The 19,209-nt window shown below is 40.6% G+C and overlaps 2 protein-coding genes across 3 annotated transcripts; both read left to right on the top strand.

Moving 5' to 3' along the window:
• The first annotated feature begins 1,352 nt into the window (after positions 1-1,352).
• Positions 1,353-11,145, top strand: trim16 (tripartite motif containing 16). 2 transcript variants are annotated; one of them, XM_026177925.1, is made up of 7 exons: positions 1,353-1,413; positions 2,630-3,444; positions 6,319-6,414; positions 6,762-6,995; positions 7,713-7,884; positions 8,192-8,287; positions 10,295-11,145. In XM_026177925.1, exons 2-7 carry the CDS (start codon positions 2,749-2,751, stop codon positions 10,891-10,893), a joined length of 1,893 nt encoding a protein of 630 aa, XP_026033710.1. In that variant the 5' UTR covers positions 1,353-1,413; positions 2,630-2,748; the 3' UTR covers positions 10,894-11,145. The 2 variants fall into 2 exon arrangements, with proteins under 2 accessions (XP_026033710.1, XP_026033711.1); XM_026177926.1 differs by lacking the exon at positions 1,353-1,413 and adding an exon at positions 2,231-2,251.
• Positions 11,146-12,385: 1,240 nt separating this feature from the next.
• tvp23b (trans-golgi network vesicle protein 23 homolog B (S. cerevisiae)) lies at positions 12,386-18,353 on the top strand. Its single transcript, XM_026177924.1, has 7 exons — positions 12,386-12,482; positions 13,986-14,062; positions 14,530-14,674; positions 16,009-16,098; positions 16,269-16,394; positions 17,602-17,730; positions 17,821-18,353. Exons 1-7 carry the CDS (start codon positions 12,474-12,476, stop codon positions 17,845-17,847), a joined length of 603 nt encoding a protein of 200 aa, XP_026033709.1. The 5' UTR covers positions 12,386-12,473; the 3' UTR covers positions 17,848-18,353.
• The last annotated feature ends 856 nt before the right edge of the window (positions 18,354-19,209 follow it).

Genomic DNA, 19,209 nt, shown 5'->3' with positions numbered 1-19,209 from the left:
CGCTTTGATTATAAGGTAAGCATTTGCAGGTAACTGAAAAGGATTTTATTCAAAGCAGCGTTCGGGAAAGCCCGGAACTTTATGACTGCTAACAGAGATGTGGGACATCCCAGAGTGCTGCCCCTCAGAAGAGAAGCTGATACATGAGTACACAGAACAACAGAAATCCATTAGTGCAATAAATAAAACATTATCTGTCGAAGAAGGAAAAAGAAAGGAGAAAGAGGGCACACAGCTGTAATAATACAGCCCTGTTAAAAGGCTTATTTATTGTAGCTGAGGCTTCCCCGAGCGACTATAGAGTGCTTTTTTTTATTAGGTAGATACCGAGCTGGTAAAAGGGATCTTAAGATATCCAGATTTCAGAGGTTACTCAAAAGCAAATATACAAAGATGAGTTTGTAGCTGCTTCTTAAAGGCCACCTCAAAATCCATGCATTCTCCAAGTCAGAGTGTGGGGATGCTGTTCCATCGTGTTAGTACCAGGTGGCAAACCTGTCACACCATGATGTGAAGAGCCGATGTTTAAATGATGCAAGATGCTGATGAGCAAGTGCCTCTCACTCTGATTGGCCCTTGAGGCAGGAACTCGTCACTGTGTACAGAGACAATGAGACAAACAAGAGGACACAGATTCTTCAGCATCTGTGTCATAAAAATTAGACATCCAGCAATGATAGAAATCGTTTTAAATGCAAGATAAAATCATTTAAGATGAGATAAATCATACTGGAAGATGACCTTTCCTTTCAGTATTTTTGTTTTCTTTACATGCCATTTCATTTAATTAAAAACAATTGTGAATGCCAAACTGTTTTCTTGGACAGGCTTTTCGATAAATATCATGTTAATATCACAGCACTGTCACTGAGACACAGGAGAATCTGATGGGTTATAATAATAATCCTTTATTTAAAAGGGACAGTGCAGTTTAACATAGTCCAAATATGAAACATGAGGCTGATGCACTGCACATAGGTTTATAGCTATTGCGAATTTCCACCTATTGTCCCTTGTTTGCCTTACATTCACAATACACAAAGTTAGAACATACATTTACATGAAACCAAAATACACAATGAATACAACTACAATTAATAAACAATGTAAAAAAAAAGATTCATAGAAATTACTACACACACACACACACACACATATATATATATATGTATATATATATATATATATATATATATATATATATATATATATATATATATATATGTGTGTGTGTGTGTGTGTGTGTGTGTGTGTGTGTGTGTGTCCGGGAGTGACGACGCAGTTTTCAGGACACTTGATTGGTCAGTAGGCGGTGCTGTCTCACCTGTTGATCGGTTACCGAGGAGAAAACCCCCGGTAAGAAGAGAATCCCGTCACCTCCCCTCAGCCTGGGAACGATAAACCTAACTGAAGGTAAATCTTAAGACTTTAAAAAGCGTCAGACACGAAGGCTGCTGCTGTTACAGCTAAGGTGCTTTCAAACACCACCTACACCTTTACCTTGAACTATGATCAGGTGGTGTTTGTTTAACCCGGACAAAGCCCGGACATGTGGTCACATGTGCGCATGTCTACGAACATGTGTGAAAAACAGGAACGAGCATCACAAACTTTAGGAAACTGCAGTTTAGCAACATTTATTCTCGATAGAAGAAACAAATCTAACAGTTTGTGAGTGTTTGTGGAACTTCCTCTACAGTCTGTAACTTTCTATTACCCTGACCGGCGGATTGATCAAAAGTATTACTACAATCGTTACCTGCGCTGTTAGTGATATCGATACTGTCGAGATGGGATCAGTGCTGTGTTTCCATCATCCATTGTGTTAAATAATAATTACTTTTTAATTAAAAAAATGATACCTCACACTCACGCTGGGAACAATATCTTGAACCTGTCATGTCTACTTTATTTACAACACAATAAGCACATTTAAACAACACAAGCTGACCCAGGCTTTAGGACTGGCACGTTTACATTCAGCACAGAGATTTAATGCTCATTAAAATGGGTTCAGAATTCACTGATGTGCATCTCATAAGTTTATAGGTCAGAAGTATCAGTATCAGCTATACCAGCCCTGTATTTACTGGGTACATGGTATTGGATTGATACCAACATTAGCAGTACCTGCCAAGCATTATTATGGACACTGGGTGGCAGCGTCTGCTTTTGGCGCTGCTGAAACCTGATCCTATCAGCATTTGCTTTTTCCTCTTGCTTATCTGCAGAAAAGTGAAAGAGGAAGAGGGTGAGTAAGCAAAAGGCTGCAGCAGTGATCACCTCTGTTTTATCCAGACCAGTTTTCAATTTAATTTTGTTGGAGCAGGGCGGGAAAGCAGTGAGTGGCCTTATCAGTGTGTCTATAAAGACAGTAGATAGGTCAGTTGTTGCTTACTGGTAGCAGAACTTGTAAGTTTCAGTGCATATTCAAACATAGCGCATGTGGGAGAATGCAATCCTACACCTCTGTTCCTGGTTTGCATTGTGGACTCCACCCTGCACCTCCTCCCTCTTTCAGTGTTAAAGACGTGGAGGTGGGTGTGTATCTGTTTGCATGTGAGTGCTGAAGGGGCGGGTTGAGTTCTGACTGAAACTATGAGTCCTGACCGTCTCTCACATCATCTAGGTGTGGCTTTCTCTACTGCGATCAGATACTGCTGGCTGACAGAAGTGGCTGAGCCAGTTATTTCCACACAGCTTTAAAGAGTGGAAGTGACGCCAGGCGCTCAAAGAAGAGCTGAAGACATGGCAGATACAGCAGCTGCAGAAGTAGCTCCTCTCCCCAAACAGCAGCAGCAGCAGAACCTGTGTCATGTCTGCTCAGGTAAACTGAGCGAGGGGGAGCCGGCAGCTTGTGGTCACTCCGTATGCGGTTCCTGTCTCGGAGACAAAAGTAAAGGATGTCCACAGTGTCCCGTCAAGCCTGGCAGTCCCAAACAGAATGGAACAGCTGACGCTCATGTAAATAAAAACAGTGAGGAACAGAGTCAAGAGTCAACGACAGCGGAGGAGACCGAGATCCAAAAAGACCTGAATCAGTCCGAGGACCCCAAGAAGCCTGAAGAGGACAAAAAGGAAGCAGAACCACAGACAGAAGAAGGACCAAAAGAGGACCAGGATAAGGAGGAACCTTTGGGCCCCGACGATGTGGTATGTGACTCTTGCATTGAAAGCCCCCGCAGGGCCCTCAAGTCCTGCCTCACCTGCTTGGTGTCGTACTGCGAGGCCCACCTCAGGCCTCACCTGGAAAATCCAAAATTTCAAAACCATCGGCTCGTGGACCCGCTCAGGGACATCGAGAGGCGGACCTGCGAGAGCCACAAGTGGCCCCTGGACCTGTTCTGCTCCACCGACTCCTGCTGCATCTGCCAGGACTGCGTGAACGAGGACCACAAGGGGCACAACACCGTGTCTGTGGTGGACGCTCGTAATCAGATCGAGGCAAGTGTTTCCCTGTACTGTGTGCACATTCCTTTGAATGACCTCAACACATCTGATATGAATTTTCAGGCTGAATTCCCAACTGAAAATATTCAGTTTTATTTTGGGTCTCCTTAAGAGTTCCTGCTGCCTTAAATCTTTTAATGTCAGCATGTCAGCATGTGAGAATCAGCTGCTTTCATTGCTTTAGGGGACTCTGAACTGAGACACTTTCTTTTTGGAGATAGAATAAGGCAATTAAACACTCATATTTTCAGCATTTATTTTTATTTTTAATAAATACCTGAGTTTTGTTTAAACTAAACTGTCAAAGAGAGACGCTATTAATTAAAATGAGTCCATTCTAAGAATTTAATGTCAGGATTTCTTATCTCATATTTAGCGTTGCTGAATGTGTGGCAAAGGTCGCGTGGATGGCGAGTAAAGTGTTGAGTAAATAAAAGATTAACTATCAAAGGAATAAGACTGTGACAGCAGTTGTGTCATTAATTAGGAATTTGAGCTCATAAATAATCCTTTAAATCACATCGGAGATTATTGCTTCCCTGCACTAAAGAGGAGACTAAATCTAAAGTGTCTAAGTCAGCAGGTCGGAGCAGCACAGCTCAAATGTTCCTCTAAATGCTTCATCCAGTTAACAGTACTTCAGCGTCCACTCTGGAGGTCATCTGCTCACGTTTGGCTTTGTAGTTAAATCTGAAGCCCATCTCTCTTTGTGACTGCCATCAAACATTCCAGCTTAGATTCCTGCACAGACCTGAAATCAAAACCAGTTATTTGAAGAGCGCTCTCGTTACAAAACCTTTGACTTCTTTGTTAGAACTGCAGAGAAAACACTGGTGGGAGGAGCGTAGGCGGAAATCCCACCAACGCTGATCAAATATTCTTTATTTGCTGACCTGCAAAATGTGATTTTAAGTACAGTGGTACCCCGACTTACGCATTTAATTTGTTCCAGAGGGTCTTTCGTAAGTCAAAAATTCGAAGCACCTTTTTCCATCGCCTTTTGAGTGAGGCGATGCTGGCTGAAGACGAAGTTCTTGGTGGAGGAGGAGGTGGCGGAGGTTGAAGAAAGCATGCGTATGTATGCATATGTACGTACGTGTACATGTACATAACATTATGGAATTTAATTTCATTTTTTTTTTAATTTTCTATTTTATCTATTTCGTTACTCGGGCATTTTGCCGTACCACGGGCAGAAATATTGCCGTTAAGTGCCTTTGTAACTTGAATTTTTCGTTAAATGGGGTCTTCGTAAGCCGGGGTTCCACTGTATTTAGTTTTGAACGAAAGAACATGGAGGTCATCACACACACACGCGCACACACACACGCACACACACACACACACGCACACACACGCACACACACGCACACACACCAGACAGAAGAAAAACAGAAAGCACAGTATGATAAATGCTTCCTCTTCCTTTTCAGAGCTTTCGTTCCACATTTGAACAATAGAGAATTATTATGTAAGTCACTTCTGTTTAGGTTGATCCCGCTGTCCACCCTCCTGGAGTGGGAGAGCAGGACAGTCCCTTTTTACAGCACAAGAAAAGCATTAAAACATTATTTTGTTTGAAATGATTCAATGAAATCATTTTTAACATTTTCTTGTCTTACAGAACTCAGTAGGAGTTGTGGGTTTACTGATTATAGAAAAGACTCTTCAGATGTTTAACTACCTTTTCAGCAAATATTGTGTGGATCAAAGTGGGACTAACATAAACCACTGGAAGTATTTCCAAAGATTGTTTTTCGCTTAATAACGACAGATATTTGTCATGGTGCCAAACAAAAGGTCACCTTTGCTTAACTTCTTCATCAGAATAATGTTTCGTCATGTTTGACATGATGTAGTCAGGGAATAATGAAAACAATCAAAAGCATTGAATTGGTCACAAATAACACATCAAAGTCTTATTAATGATCTCTTGAGGCAGTCACGGATCTGATTTTGTGAAGACTGCTCAGCAGTCATGTTAATAGATAGTATAAATGATCTTTATTAATTTTCACATCTCTTTCACAAACAAAATAGACAACAAATATATAAAATATTGTAGAAGTACCACAGCAGAGGAAAACATGTGTAAAACAATACAAGCTGGAAGTGGGGATTTTAAAATGAACACGGAGTTAGCAGGAACAGCTTCAGCTGAGGACTCTGAACCTTGATGTGAATCAATTTTAATTAGTTTTAATATTAAACAGCCACTATGATACGGAGACAACTATTTCCAAGTTGATTATATAGGACAAAAATGTAATGCAACATGGACTAGGAAATGAAATGATCCTCCACCTGTAATGTAACATCACAATTTGGGCACACGTGTTATCAGTGTGTAAGCTGGTGCACAGGCACAAAAGCTCCCAAATATTATTTTCAATAATGCTATTGGTTGGATAAGCCAATAGCATTAATAACACAAAGTATCATCTGCCTGACACAATAATTAACTAACACTTGTAACTTGGTGTCGTGTTTCAGGAAGTGATATAAAAATGAGTCAGGAAGTAGGACATCCCTGTCCTGGCAGTAAATTAAATATATATATTTTTAATTAATTTCAAACCTGCACTTGCATGCTGACTCAGAGAGACGCTTGTAGCGCTTCCCGCTGGGCCTACAATTGTAGGAGTTAATATCAGAATAGCTGCTCTGCTTCAGAGTTGCCTGGATCTGCCTCAGCAATTTAGACCTGACTTGACAGAAAACCACAGATATACAAGCCTAGGGTCAGATATCGGACCCTTTCAGAATAAAAGGAACCAGAGAGCAAAAGTTTTCCCTGAAACAATCTAGATATTAACATCTACACATATTTTCTATGAGGAAGCTGACTGACTCTTGCTCTGTTAACAGAACGAACTGAGGGAGAAACAGAATGAGATGATGAAGACGATGACGGCGGCAGAAAATGCCATCAACAAACTTCAGCTCAATACAGTCTCCATTGAGGTAAACACAACATTAGAAATGATTCACTGTGAGTCACACAGAGTCACAACAGTTAAGTAAAATGAGTCGGTTGCAGCTATTTCTGGCCTGTGAACTCAACAGTTTGTAATCCTGGATATTTCAGAGTCACCCAAATCAAACTGGTTTCTCTGAGGTGTGAGAGGAAATCCATATTTTTCATGTAGTAGTAATGAGTAATGAAGAATTCCTGCAGTGAGTCTGCAGTTATGTGGCTCTGCCAGGTTCCCTACATGTTACTTACTGTAACTTTTAAAGTAATTAAAAGTTATTATGTCAGAATGTGAACTCTGTTTACACTAAGAGAAACTAAAGGCAGTATTTTACAGCAATCTGTGAAGGATGTACGAGCAGTGATCGAGAGCCAGTTTGAGGAGCTGCAAGCGGTGGTGGAGCGAGCCAAGAAGGAGGTGACGGAGATCTTGGAGGGTGAGGAGAAGCAGGCACTGCAGCAAGCCGAGGGCATTCGGGTTCACCTGGAGCAGAGGTGCACAGATCTGAAGAAGACTCAGGTGCAGATGGAGAAGATTTCCAAGAACAAAAATGATGTGGATTTCCTGCAGGTACAAATTCAAAACAGCAGTGTCATAACTAGTCTTTGTCCCGCTTATGGAAGAAAAGCTGTAGAAATCTGTCCTTAGGCTTGTTTCAAGGTAGCAGAGCTTGTTTTGATTCAACCTACTTTTCATGTCAAGGTGAAAGGAAACAAGTTGGGCTTTTTGAATATCACCTTTCACCTAATGATAACAGCAACAATGTTAATGGAACTGTTGGAAATTCAAATTAAAAGTTTATGAGTTAAACTTATAGTACAAAATCTTTGTACACCTGACTGAGGGACAGGTGTATCAGAGAGGAAGAAAACTTCATAAAGACAACTAAAAACACATCGTGTACACTACTTATACACTATTTTGCTTACTCGCATTATATTCGGCCCCTCCAACTGGACACATACAACTGCACTTGTGAGACAGTCTTTATGAAGTCTATGAATTAAATATAGTGTTGTTTAACAGGCATCTCAGTTAAAATTCAAATTTATTTAAGTGTGTGTGTGTATGTATGTATGTGTGTGTGTGTATATATATATATATATATATATATATATATATATATATATAAATCTTTTGCGAATGATGAGATGCTTCCACTGTCTGCCTTTTCCTTTTCCTTTACCATTTGCTGTATTTCTCAACGAGACAGGAAGTCATTCGTGCCTAAAGGCAGCAGAAATGCCTCAGTTTTCATTCCTGAATGCCACCGTGTTTGTTTTCTAGGAATACGCAGAGTGGAAAAAAGAAGCCACTGATATCTCCCTGCCTGGTGTCTACATCGGCTTGATGGACTGTCTGAATCACTTCAGCCGTGTGATTGTTGACTCCACGCAGGAGCTCTGTGCCTTGCTGGTGTCTTCATACATAGGCAAAGTCAAAGAAACGTGCAAAAGCGGTAAGAAAGTGAGCAGGAAGCAACTACATAGCAGCAGCAAGAGCACAGAGATCCAGAGAGTTGTGTAGCTGCCGGGGCATGTTCAGTCTTGTAAAGAATTTTTAGCTGTGCTTGAGCAAGAGCAGAATGTATGATTCATGATGAAACTGCTTTGCTAGTCATTAATATGCCACCATAAGAAATGAAACGACAGCACATACCTGTTGCCCTGGAGAACGTTTTTGTGCATAATAAAAACAAAATTCATGAAGAGAAATCTAAACATGTTGTCTTATGAGACACTAAAATATGTCTTCTTTTTTTGCAGACAAAGTGGGAATAAAGACAACAGTAAAGGCTATTGTTGCAGCAAAACACATCAAGTCTCTTCCAGATCCGGTGACACGGGCGGACTTTCTAAAGTGTAAGTATTTCTGTAGTTAAGAACTGCGAGTAGCAAACAATATGCTTCCAGAACCAAAAAAACAACCTTGGATGTGCTTATAGTCTGTCTTTTATTTTAAAACTATAATGAATATGGGGTTTTGGCAAGGATGCAAATTTCATGAAGACCACAAGCACAGTGTCCTGGGTCTACCCCAGGTTCTCCCTCCAGTAGGAAATGCCCGGGCATGCTTACCTAGGAGTTCAAATCAAATTCAAATTTTATTTGTCTCATACACAGTCATACACAGTACGATATGCAGTGAAATGCTTAGACAACTGCTCGTGACCTAAAATAAAAGACTATGACTAGGATAGGAAATAAATATGAAAATTAAAATGAAGGGTAAATTTAACTTGGAAAGAATAAAATAAAATATAAAAATTAAAGTTAAAAATAAAATAACTGTACAACAAAATACACAATACACAATATAGAAAATATATTGTGTATATGAAGAAATATAGAACAATAAGAGCAGCTGTACAACTAATAAATGGTAATGAAAGAAATGTAATGTCCAGGGTTGTGCAGTCCACATATTTAAGTGTCTTGTGCAGTGCAAATATGCTTAAAAGTGATTTATTTAAGTGACTTGTGATAAAGTGATTTGATTTGATGACCACGCAGTGTAGTTGTGCAGTGGCCACTAGTGTAAACAAATGTCCAGAAAGTCCAGTGTGTGTGTAAGAACTATATGTGTGGGTCAGTACTGTGTGGTGGTGTGATTGAGAGACCGTATCGCCTGCGGGAAGAAGCTCCTCCTCAGTCTCTCTGTGTTGGTCTTCAGGGAGCGGAATCGCTTTCCTGACCTCAGCAGAGAGAACAGTCTGTTGTTGGGATGGCTGAGGTCCTTCATGATCTTCCTGGCCTTGGTCCAGCACCGCCTGCTGTAGATTGAGTGCAGGTCAGGGAGCTCGGAGCGGATGGTGCGCTCAGCTGACCGCACAACCCTCTGTAGAGCTCGTCTGTCCTGCATGGTGCTGTTCCCGAACCAGGTTGAGATGTTTCCCGTCAGGATGCTCTCTATGGTGCAGGAGTAAAAGTTCCTGAGCACCTTGGAGGGCAGTCGGAAGTCTCTCAAGCATCTGAGGTGGTAGAGACGCTGACGGGCCTTGTTCAGAAGGCATCCTGAGCGATCCCCAACCACTTTCAAGTGGTTCCTGTGGATGTAGAGAAATAGGGACTTTACTCTGAATGCCTCCCAAAATGACCAAGTCCCTCATTTCCACAGGTTTTACCCACGATCTCATTCTCTCTGTCACTACTCAGAGCTTGTGACCACAGCAGGCAGTAGGAACATAGAACAGCACCCACCGAGAACGAGTCTGGCTTTTTGCTGATAATGCCGACCAAGCTATCAAAACAAATGTACTGTTCAAAAGACCAAATAGACCAACAACATGAGCGGAGCTTCTGTGGGCACAGCTAGAGTTGTGTAAATGAGATGACCATATTCAGGGTATTCCCCTCCACTGACATAATACAGAGCCAAGAGTAGAAATAAAAGAGAACTGTGTGAAACTGAGTGTTCAGGGCAGGATTGCAACTTTTTAATTTCCCTCATGGGAATTACGGAATTACATTAATGCACTGACTGACATCCACCATTATAGTAGTATGCATATGGCAGAAAATAAGGACAAGCCAGTAAACATAATGCAGTATCATTTTATGGAAATCTACTCGAAGTTTGGTTTTCACCTGATCATTGCATTATGTTTTCCTCATGGTTTCCCAGCATCCCAACCAGGTACCCATTGCACTCATGGTGTCACAACTTTGTAAATCTACAGTGAGTCTACTGAAACATAAACTATAAATTAGCTAACACAAAACTACTTAATATAGCACAACAGCCATATTGTAGTGTAGTTTTGAAGTATCTGTGTTTACACTGTAATCTTTGGGACTACAGCTATTTGCTTTCCTGCCTGTCTTGTTGCGTAACATAAGTAAACTGACATGTTCAACAATCCTTTGCAGATGCTGCCCAAGTGAGTTTTGATCCTGCAACGGCTCATAAGTTCCTCCGCCTAACGGAGGATAACAAAAAGGTGACAAACACCTCGCCCTGGCAGCATCCTTACCCCGATGTGCCCGAGCGCTTTGAGAACTGCCGTCAGGTTCTGGCTGTGGAGAGCTTCTACATGGGCCGGCACTACTTTGAGGCAGACATCCAAGGTGAAAGCACTCATGTTGGCCTCACGTACAAGAGCATCGACCGCAAGGGCAATGAGAGCAACAGCTGCATCACGGGGAACAGCTTCTCCTGGTGCCTTCAGTGGAATGGCCGTAACTTCTCCACCTGGCACTGTGATGTGGAAACTCCCCTAAATGTGGAGATGTTTAGTCGTATTGGGGTTTATGTGGACTACACGCAAGGCCTACTGGCATTCTACGGGGTGGGTGAGACCATGACGCTCATCCACAAGTACCAGACGGAGTTCCTGGAGCCTTTGTACCCGGCGGTCTGGCTGCCCAAGAAAGAGAACAATGTTCTCTTGGTGGCGCCTGGGGAACCTTTACCTCTGAAAACCCCGTCTCCTCCCACCTCACCTACAACAGAAGATATCGCTTCATAAACCGCTTTTCTTGGAGAACTTAAGTATAGGAGAGTATTGTACTGATTCTGGAAAATAAGAGATGAACTCTTGAAATGTTACAACTTGTTTACAGGAGATTTATTTTTGTTGCAAAACTAATAATCTGTTTCTCATTTGGGATCACGTCATGTTGATGCTCTTCACCGGTGTGTCTTTGGGACTACTGTTACTGAAAATGTTCTATATTTTCTGTATGCAAATAAAAAGGCGTATCTGCATTTGCAAAACAAATGCCTGGTTTTCTTGACAGTTTGAAACACTCTACGTCATCAAATCAACAGCATCCTTTAAACATTTGCTAATGTACATTTCTGTGGCACACATAAATATGATTTCAAAAACTAAGTGGATCATTTAGGATTCAAAATTTTTGTTTTAGCTTTTCCAGACATGGGTTATTCCTTAGCCTTGTTTAATACTTTTTGGAAAGCTTCCTTGTTGTATCTCTCAGTAGAGCAGAGGCCACACTGTGGTGGTTTGTTCAAGTAAATCAACCTCGAGATTTGCTGGTGAAAAAGAAAAATGACTGCACCAAGCTTTGGTCACTTAGGGAGAAAAAGGCACATTTCTTCACTGATGTAAAAGTGAACAAAAGCTGCAAAACAAATGCAGACATTGACAAAAAAAAAAAACCCCTGCATATGTACATTAAAGAAATAAAGAGATGCAACATGAGCAGGAAGAGTCACAAACGGAGACAAAATATCAGACATGTACACAGGTGGAGAGACAAAGCATTACATGCATGGTTTGTAGTTTGTGCCTCTGTGCTCAGAGGCGTCTTTCATCCATGTGAACCATATGTGCTGTTAAATTACCAAAGCTAGGATTAAAAAAAAAAAAATCAGTACACTTAAAATATCTTTGATGATTATTCTGTACCTAATCTCACAGCAAGAAGGTCTGGGCTTTGAATCCAAGCCTATCTATGTGCAGCAGCTTGCATGTTCTCCACTTGTCAGTTCTCTCAGGTACTCTGGCTTCCTCCCATAGTACAAAGACATGCAGATGTTTGGATGACTGCCGATTCTAAATTAGCCATAGGTGCGAATGTGAGTGTGATTGACTGTCTTTTTATGTCAGGATCCCTGGAGACCTTTTTGGGGTGTACCCCCTCCCCTGCCCTGCAACCCTGAATTGGATGGATTAACCTATATATACGACACTATGAACATAATATTTCTATACCTGTCATTTCTGAGTAATAGTATACAACGAGTACATAATTTAATGAATCAATTAACACATTAAAAAAAAGAAAAGAAATTGGAATAAAACAAAAAATAGAATGCAAAAAAACACATTATTGCAAATTATGAGTATAAAAATCTTTATACTCATAATTTTATTATTATTTTTATTAAATATATATTTAATGTTATGTATGGTAATCATTTTATGATACAAAAAATGTTGTTTTCAAAAATAAAATATTACGTCAAACACTTTTTTTTATCGAGGAACCGCGTGGACTTCAGTGACGTGGCGCGTTTTGGTCACCTGACTATAGTGACGTGTAACTGAGCATGTAAGCAGGAAGAGCCTGACCAAGTTTCAAGATGCTAGCCGTAAGTAAGAGCACTTTTATTTCCTATTTTTTTTTTAAATAATGTCTTAGTGTGGTTAACAGCTAACGTGAGATTGTTTAAGCATTAACCGTCAGTAAAATTATTTAATGAAGCTGAAGAATGTTTCCCAGCTCGGTTGGACATCTGTGGTGCTAATATTGCTAAGTAGTTAAGACGCTAACATTTCTGCTCAGCTACCGTTAAAATGATGTTTTTAAAACGGATCAAACGATGAAGTTTTCTACTCGAAAAAAACCCACGATCAGAATGTTCGCTTTAAACCTGTATACGGCAAATTTACGCTAGAGGGCATCTGTTGTGTTGCGGTGTCAGCTAACGATTGCTAAAGTTAGCATCAGCCTGAACAAACATCAGCAAACAAGGTGACAAAACGTGAAATGAAGCTACATCCTGCTAACGTGGCAATGTTTGTGCTGTTTATAATCCGAGCAAACAAAAGTGTGAGTTTTAAACTGTCTCCTGGCGCAGAGAAGCTAAAGTGACCTCACTCCAATCTATATTATCAGCTGCTGTTCTTTAAGCAGCTGGTAAGTATTTGGTTTTTCCAGTTTACAGGTCAAATTCACTTGAAGTTATCCTGCTAACATTTCAAAACAATTTCACAAGCTTAATAAGATCTTAGTGTTAGGCCTGCTCTGTGTTTGAGCTGACAGCTGTTAGAGTGCAACAATAATGAAGAAATGGCACGTTTTCAATAATAATAACAACTGTTTGTTTATTTTCTTGGTACTCTTGTTGGTTCTAACTTGTTAAGTGTCAGCATTTGAAGATTTATTTTGCCATTTAAGTTAGTAAACTGAGCACGGTGGCACGGTGGTTAGCACTGTTGCCGCACAGCAAGAAGGTCCTGAGTTCAATTCCTCCATCAGGCCGGGGTCTTTCTGTGTGGAGTTTGCATGTTCTCCCCGTGTTTGCGTGGGTTCTCTCCGGGTACTCCGGCTTCCTCCCACCGTCCAAAGACATGCAGCTTGTGGGGATAGGTTAATTGATTAATCTAAATTGTCACTAGGTGTGAATGTGAGTGCGAATGGTTGTCTGTCCCTATGTGTTGGCCCTGCGACAGACTGGCGACCTGTCCAGGGTGTACCCCGCCTCTCGCCCTATGACAGCTGGGATAGGCTCCAGCGCCCCCCGCGACCCTGAAAAGGATAAGCGGAAGCGAATGGATGGATGGATGGAAGTTAGTAAACTGAATCTCTTGATAATATAGGAATAAAAAAACTATTACCCCAACAACAGGAGTGTGTTTGGAGGCATATGAAGTTGTACTGTGAGGACTTGGAGTATTTATTTATGATGTTAAAAGCTCAGAAACAACCTGTTACAGAATTGTGTATTAGTATTACGAAACCTCCAGATTTCTGTTTCAAACAGACTGTTATCAATCTTACTCCTCTGATGATCCCTGACCACAGAGAGACGATGCTTTTTTTCACATTGTTTTATGTTGAGGTTTAAGCCTCTTTCTTATTGATCCCTCAGGATACCAACGATGAAGACGTGTCTCTGTTTGATGCCGAGGATGACGCAGGGAAAAGGTCGAAGAAGTCAGGCGTTAAGTACGTTTGCAGATCGCTGAAGGATTTAACATTTTCTCTGCAGAGAAGATAGTTTATACTTCATTAAATGATTTATTTACATTTCAAGGAAAAGCTTTTGCTGTTTGTTGTGCAAGTCACTACTTGATATCAAGATAATAATGGCTAATGGTTTGTGGGGTTTGTTTGGTATGTTTTCACACTTTTACAAGGACTTCACTGATCTGTCTGCTAAGTTATCACTATCATCTGATGTGGGCTAGTTGACTATTAGAGACGATATTTTACAATGACTTTTGCTGTTGTCAGAGACCTATGTTTAAGTTTTACACTGAGCAAAAAAACAAAAAGATTTTTTAAATGTTGTTATTATTATTTGTTCTTATTAATAATAATGATTATAATTGTTATTAATATGACACAATATTGGTTATTGATCTGTGTGGATACTCCATGTCATATTAAATTAGTTAAAAATGTGTCACCAGGCATCCGGTAGCGGCCTTCTTCCACCTCTTCTTCAGAGTCATTGCCATCATCGTGTACCTGCTCGCTGAGCTCATCAGCGGGAGCTTCATCGCCTGCATGGTCACAATAATCCTTCTGCTCTCATGTGACTTCTGGACAGTAAAGGTGTTTCTCTTATCACTTTAATATCTCCACTGTAGTGATGGAAGGAGTTGTTGTATTGATTATAATTAATGATCTTGGTGGGGCTTTTTTGCTTTTTGTTGTGCATTTCTTAAAGGCAGAACTCAGAGGAAGAGTGGACCAGATGAGATAAAAGTTTTATCAGGAGCTTAAAAGCAAGATTGGAAATCGTCCTAAAAGCTTGCCAACTGTTCTCACTTTTTGGTTATTGATTATTAGTTTTGAATGAATTGTTGGTGCTCGGATGAGATGATGAGCAGTCGTGAGAAAAACACGGTGAAGGTTTTGGTCACAGATTCAACCATCGTGTTTTTTGACAGACAGTTCGGAGCCTTGGAGACCGGATATTCTACAGCCGGTACTGCAGGCATCCAGTCATAATCATGATGAGTTGAGGCAGAGTTTACAGGCCAGTCTGACATTTGTAATGTGCTGTTTTCTGTATTTGATCACTGTAGCTTCACTACCTGCAGTGAGATTTAAAGACCTCTGCTTTCTGGACGTTTGTCATTCACTGGTTCTTGTGGATGTGTTATTGTGTGCTGATGATGTTCACGTTGAATCGGTTTAAATAGCCTCATGGTAGTGAAGTCCACATAAACTAGTCCTTCTAAAAGCAAATCTCACAACAAAACTGCCTCCTTGGAATGAATCTGAATCCCTTACCAACAGAAATGAATGACTGAAGAGCTCTGGGATTAATTTCAGTGGTCACTGGTATAGTGGTTAGCGCACTTGCTTGGCAGGTTGCTGGTACGATTCCAGCTGGAGACGCAAATCCTTTTTGGGGTTAAATGGAAATCATCTGGTGGGAAACTGCCAAATCAAGTGTGCGGCGCTATGTGCTGTGGTGACGCCTTGGGGCAAGGGGGCAGTTGAAAGCAGCATTTAAACTTTTACTGGAATAGAAAAAGTGCATGTAGAAAATCAGGAGCTAGATCTGATAAAAGATCTTTTCTGCAGTATCAAGTATGTGGTGCTTTTTACCACACAGCTGAAGCTGTTGTGACCCTTTAGTGCGTACATGTGCCGGCCAGGGTTGATGTTTTTTCTGTTCGGGCGATCGATTGGCTCATCGAGTGCCTTTTTTTTTTTTTGTTAGTCTTGTTTAAATCTGCTGTAGAATCTCCTTGGATAATAGCTCTGGTTTTCCTCTGTAAGTCAGATGTGCAACTGGACTCGGTTTCCAGAGTTACACTGTTACACAAAGACTTGTGTAAATAATTAAACCTAGGAAACGGTACTCGGATCCAGCACCTTGTGAATAAGATTTGCCAGAATCTCCGTAACAAAGCCATAAATCTCTCCATCTGCAGAACATCACTGGGAGGTTGATGGTTGGTCTGCGGTGGTGGAATCAGGTGGATGACGATGGACGAAGCCACTGGGTGTTTGAGTCGAGGAAGGTGAGATGCATCTCTGCTGAATCTGCTCCGGCTCCGACACGGGGCTTTGGCTAAACATGACCCTGACCTGTTGCTCTGTGTCAGGTTGCTTCGTCCAGATGTTTACTGTCAACGGGTCTTATCGTGTTCGCAGATGTCTAACTGAGATATCCTGTTTCCTTCTTCTTCAGGGTACAGGGAAGCAGCAAGCATCAGATTCAGAGTCCAGGATATTCTGGCTCGGACTGATTGTTTGCCCCGTCCTCTGGGTCATCTTTGTCTTTAGCACCCTGTTTTCATTCAGGATTAAATGGATGGTAAGTTGTTAGATTTTAGTGATTGGACAAATGCTGTTTTTCTTATTATCAACAAATCCCATTAAAACTCAGTTACACCTTTATTTTTCTCACAGCACTGAGAAAATAAAACCTAGCTCCTGGCTGTGTCTCTCAGCTCTAAGCCCACTGAACCCTATTAGTTCTTGGTGCTTTCTTAAGTAAAATTAGACAATAATTACTTGGTAAACATGAGCCAGTGTTTCCCTGCTCTCACCCTGCATCTCAAGCTTGCTTTCAAAGTTTTCCTGCTGCATGAGGGGGGACGCAATTCTGAGTAATATCTCTAAGTTTTAAGCTAACTTAATTGGTTTGTGGAAATTTGTTATAAAAAGAATCACTTATCACTATCAGTTTGCAGCTCACAGACGATGAGACTCATTGGCTCCTTTGTGGGACTTTTATTTGCATATACACTGTATATGAAAGATGGGCATAGCCGTCCTGTGGTTTTGGGCTTCACAGTTTGAAGCCTCAGTGTTTTGGTTTTGGCTAGCAGATGGCTAGCAGCTACGTTACCTAAAACCACCTAAGAAAGAAGAAACGGTCCGTAGAGGGTAAAAACGTTCTCTGTGGAGTTTAAGATGAGAGTCTGTGTGGACGGACTCACTTTGGGAGACACCTCCAAGTGGCCCCAAGAGAAACGTCACTTTTAAACTAAAGGTTTTATCCCTCGAGATTGTTGTTTGGGAGTCAGACACAGGAACACAGTGGACTCCTTCAGCCTGTATGCTTCATGTCTGAAATGCTCACAGTGTGATTTGAACCGTTATGAGGTGATGTGTCAGACATGCACCCAGTGTTTTCCCTGGAGGCTATATGCTCGTTTGAAGTTCACATGACCTGATGCAGTAAGGTCCCAGTTAAGTTTAGAAGTCATAACTTTTAAAAAATGAAAACTAAGATCAAAATCTTTGCAAGGAATCATCATAGAAAAAGATGGTTCCAGCTGTTGGCCCAGACAACAACTGCAATCATAAACTCCCTGTGACTGTGAGTTACTCCCTTAAAAAGATCAGTGCATCTCTTTATTGTGTATTCAGCATGTTCTCACGTGTTCTGGGAACATACAAGCAGTGAAGAGGATACACGTGGTTCACCTTCAGCCTTTTCGTGGGATTTATTGATAATAAGGGGAATATGAAATATGACCAGGGTTTATTTCAGAAAACTGTCGTCTTCCTCACAGCCCGTCGTGATCATGGGCGTCGTGCTGCAAGGCGCCAACCTATACGGATACGTGAGGTGCAAAGTGGGAGGGAAGACCAGCTTAAAGAACATGGCTACCAATTATTTTGGACGACAGTTCCTCAAACAGGTGAGTTTTAATAAAACACACAATAAATAGTCTTTTAATTAAAAGCATTTGTCCTGTTTCTAAGAAGTCCTTTGTGTTTTTCCTCCTCAGACGCTGTCTAAGGAAGAGGAATCGTAGAGTGCAGCTCTGCGGCGTTAACACATCTGCATTATTCTCAATGCTCTGATATATAAACCTTCTTTTTCTCAGTGGACATGGGCAGGAAAGCGTTCTCAGAACTGGAAAGGGCAGTTTTTAATTATGTGCTTTCTTTAAATGACTCAGTAGAGTTGTCTTTATCTTCCACACAGAGGTCAGAGGTGTGTTTTCACTACCTGAGGTCCAGCAATAAATCCTCTGATTACCGAGAACTGCATGAGTGTAAAACGGCTGACAAGTCGGAGTGACTGTAGTTTGTGTCGTAGTCTCACAGCTCCTTCAGATTTCTTCTTTTAGTTAGATTTCATTGTCTCTAATAACTTTATAAATTAACAGTAATTAAAAAACCTTTGAGAGATGTCGTACAGACATTTTGGTTTGTATGAAAGTGTGTAAAGTGTAACAGGAGATTTGTAAATATGTAAGTGAACAAACTGTGTGAAGCATCTTCTTTTGTGCAAATACATTTGTAACGTTTTTCCGAACTGGGTGCTCGTGTTTATTTATGCGGAGAGTCCAGAAAAAGTTCCAGCTTTTTAAAATGCGGGAGCCTCTAAGAAAAGAAAAGTGTCGAATAAAAAGAATCCTGTTAGAGATTCAAGAAAAAGGATATAAATAAGATTTGTTTCCTTTAACCAGCACTGTTCCAGGGTTTTGTTTAATTTCAGAAATTTATAGACTCAAAAGTAAAAATATTACTTAATGAACTGAGTTTAAACATTTAGTCTGCAAATTCCACGGTCTGTTATTTATTTATGTAATTAGTTATGACTGTGTTCTTCATGCTTTTAATGTGTTATTTTAGTACTGAATGATACAGCGACCCCTAGGAGTTGGTTCTCGACATTGCACGTAATGGCATCTTTCCCAACATTTCTTTTTCTCAAAAACTTTGAGAACTCTTGATTACAGTTCACAAATAACATAAACATTTAGGCGTTTGTCTAAAAGTGCCTGAATAACAAAATATCAGTGTTGAAAAGTTTTCTTTAAACTCAGAAATCTTCTGATTTCATAGACAATTACCTGTGTTTGTCTTTTGTAAATAAAGTTTTTAAAAAACATGTCCGGGATAGACACCCATTACCGGAAGTTGGTGTATTTGACCTCCATAATAAAGGTGACACATTGTCTAGCAAAAAGGGCTACTAACTGTGATAAATGTGGGGACAAAAATCTTATATTAAAGGATATAAAATTTTTAAACATTTAAAAATAAAATTAACACTTTTGTGGGATGTGCACCCCATACTGCTTTACTCTGTTCATTTTATTGTCATACAAACAGTAAATGCATTAATTTCTAAAGGTTTTTAGGGGTGTGCGACACAGGTTTCACAA

The sequence above is a fragment of the Astatotilapia calliptera genome, chromosome 8, assembly GCF_900246225.1.
Source record: "Astatotilapia calliptera chromosome 8, fAstCal1.2, whole genome shotgun sequence".
Lineage (NCBI taxonomy): Eukaryota > Metazoa > Chordata > Actinopteri > Cichliformes > Cichlidae > Astatotilapia > Astatotilapia calliptera.
Note: the sequence above shows the minus strand (reverse complement) of the source record. Positions and strands in the feature narration are given on the sequence as shown.

Bases quoted from the DNA above. Each gene is read 5' to 3' on its own strand.
- trim16 (XM_026177925.1), top strand. From the start codon at position 2,749: ATGGCAGATACAGCAGCTGCAGAAGTAGCTCCTCTCCCCAAACAGCAG. The intron at 3,445-6,318 runs GCAAGTGTTTCC...CTCTGTTAACAG, and splicing joins ACGCTCGTAATCAGATCGAG to AACGAACTGAGGGAGAAACA. The intron at 6,415-6,761 runs GTAAACACAACA...AGTATTTTACAG, and splicing joins TCAATACAGTCTCCATTGAG to CAATCTGTGAAGGATGTACG.
- tvp23b (XM_026177924.1), top strand. The intron at 14,063-14,529 runs GTACGTTTGCAG...ATGTGTCACCAG, and splicing joins TCGAAGAAGTCAGGCGTTAA to GCATCCGGTAGCGGCCTTCT. The intron at 16,395-17,601 runs GTAAGTTGTTAG...TCTTCCTCACAG, and splicing joins CATTCAGGATTAAATGGATG to CCCGTCGTGATCATGGGCGT.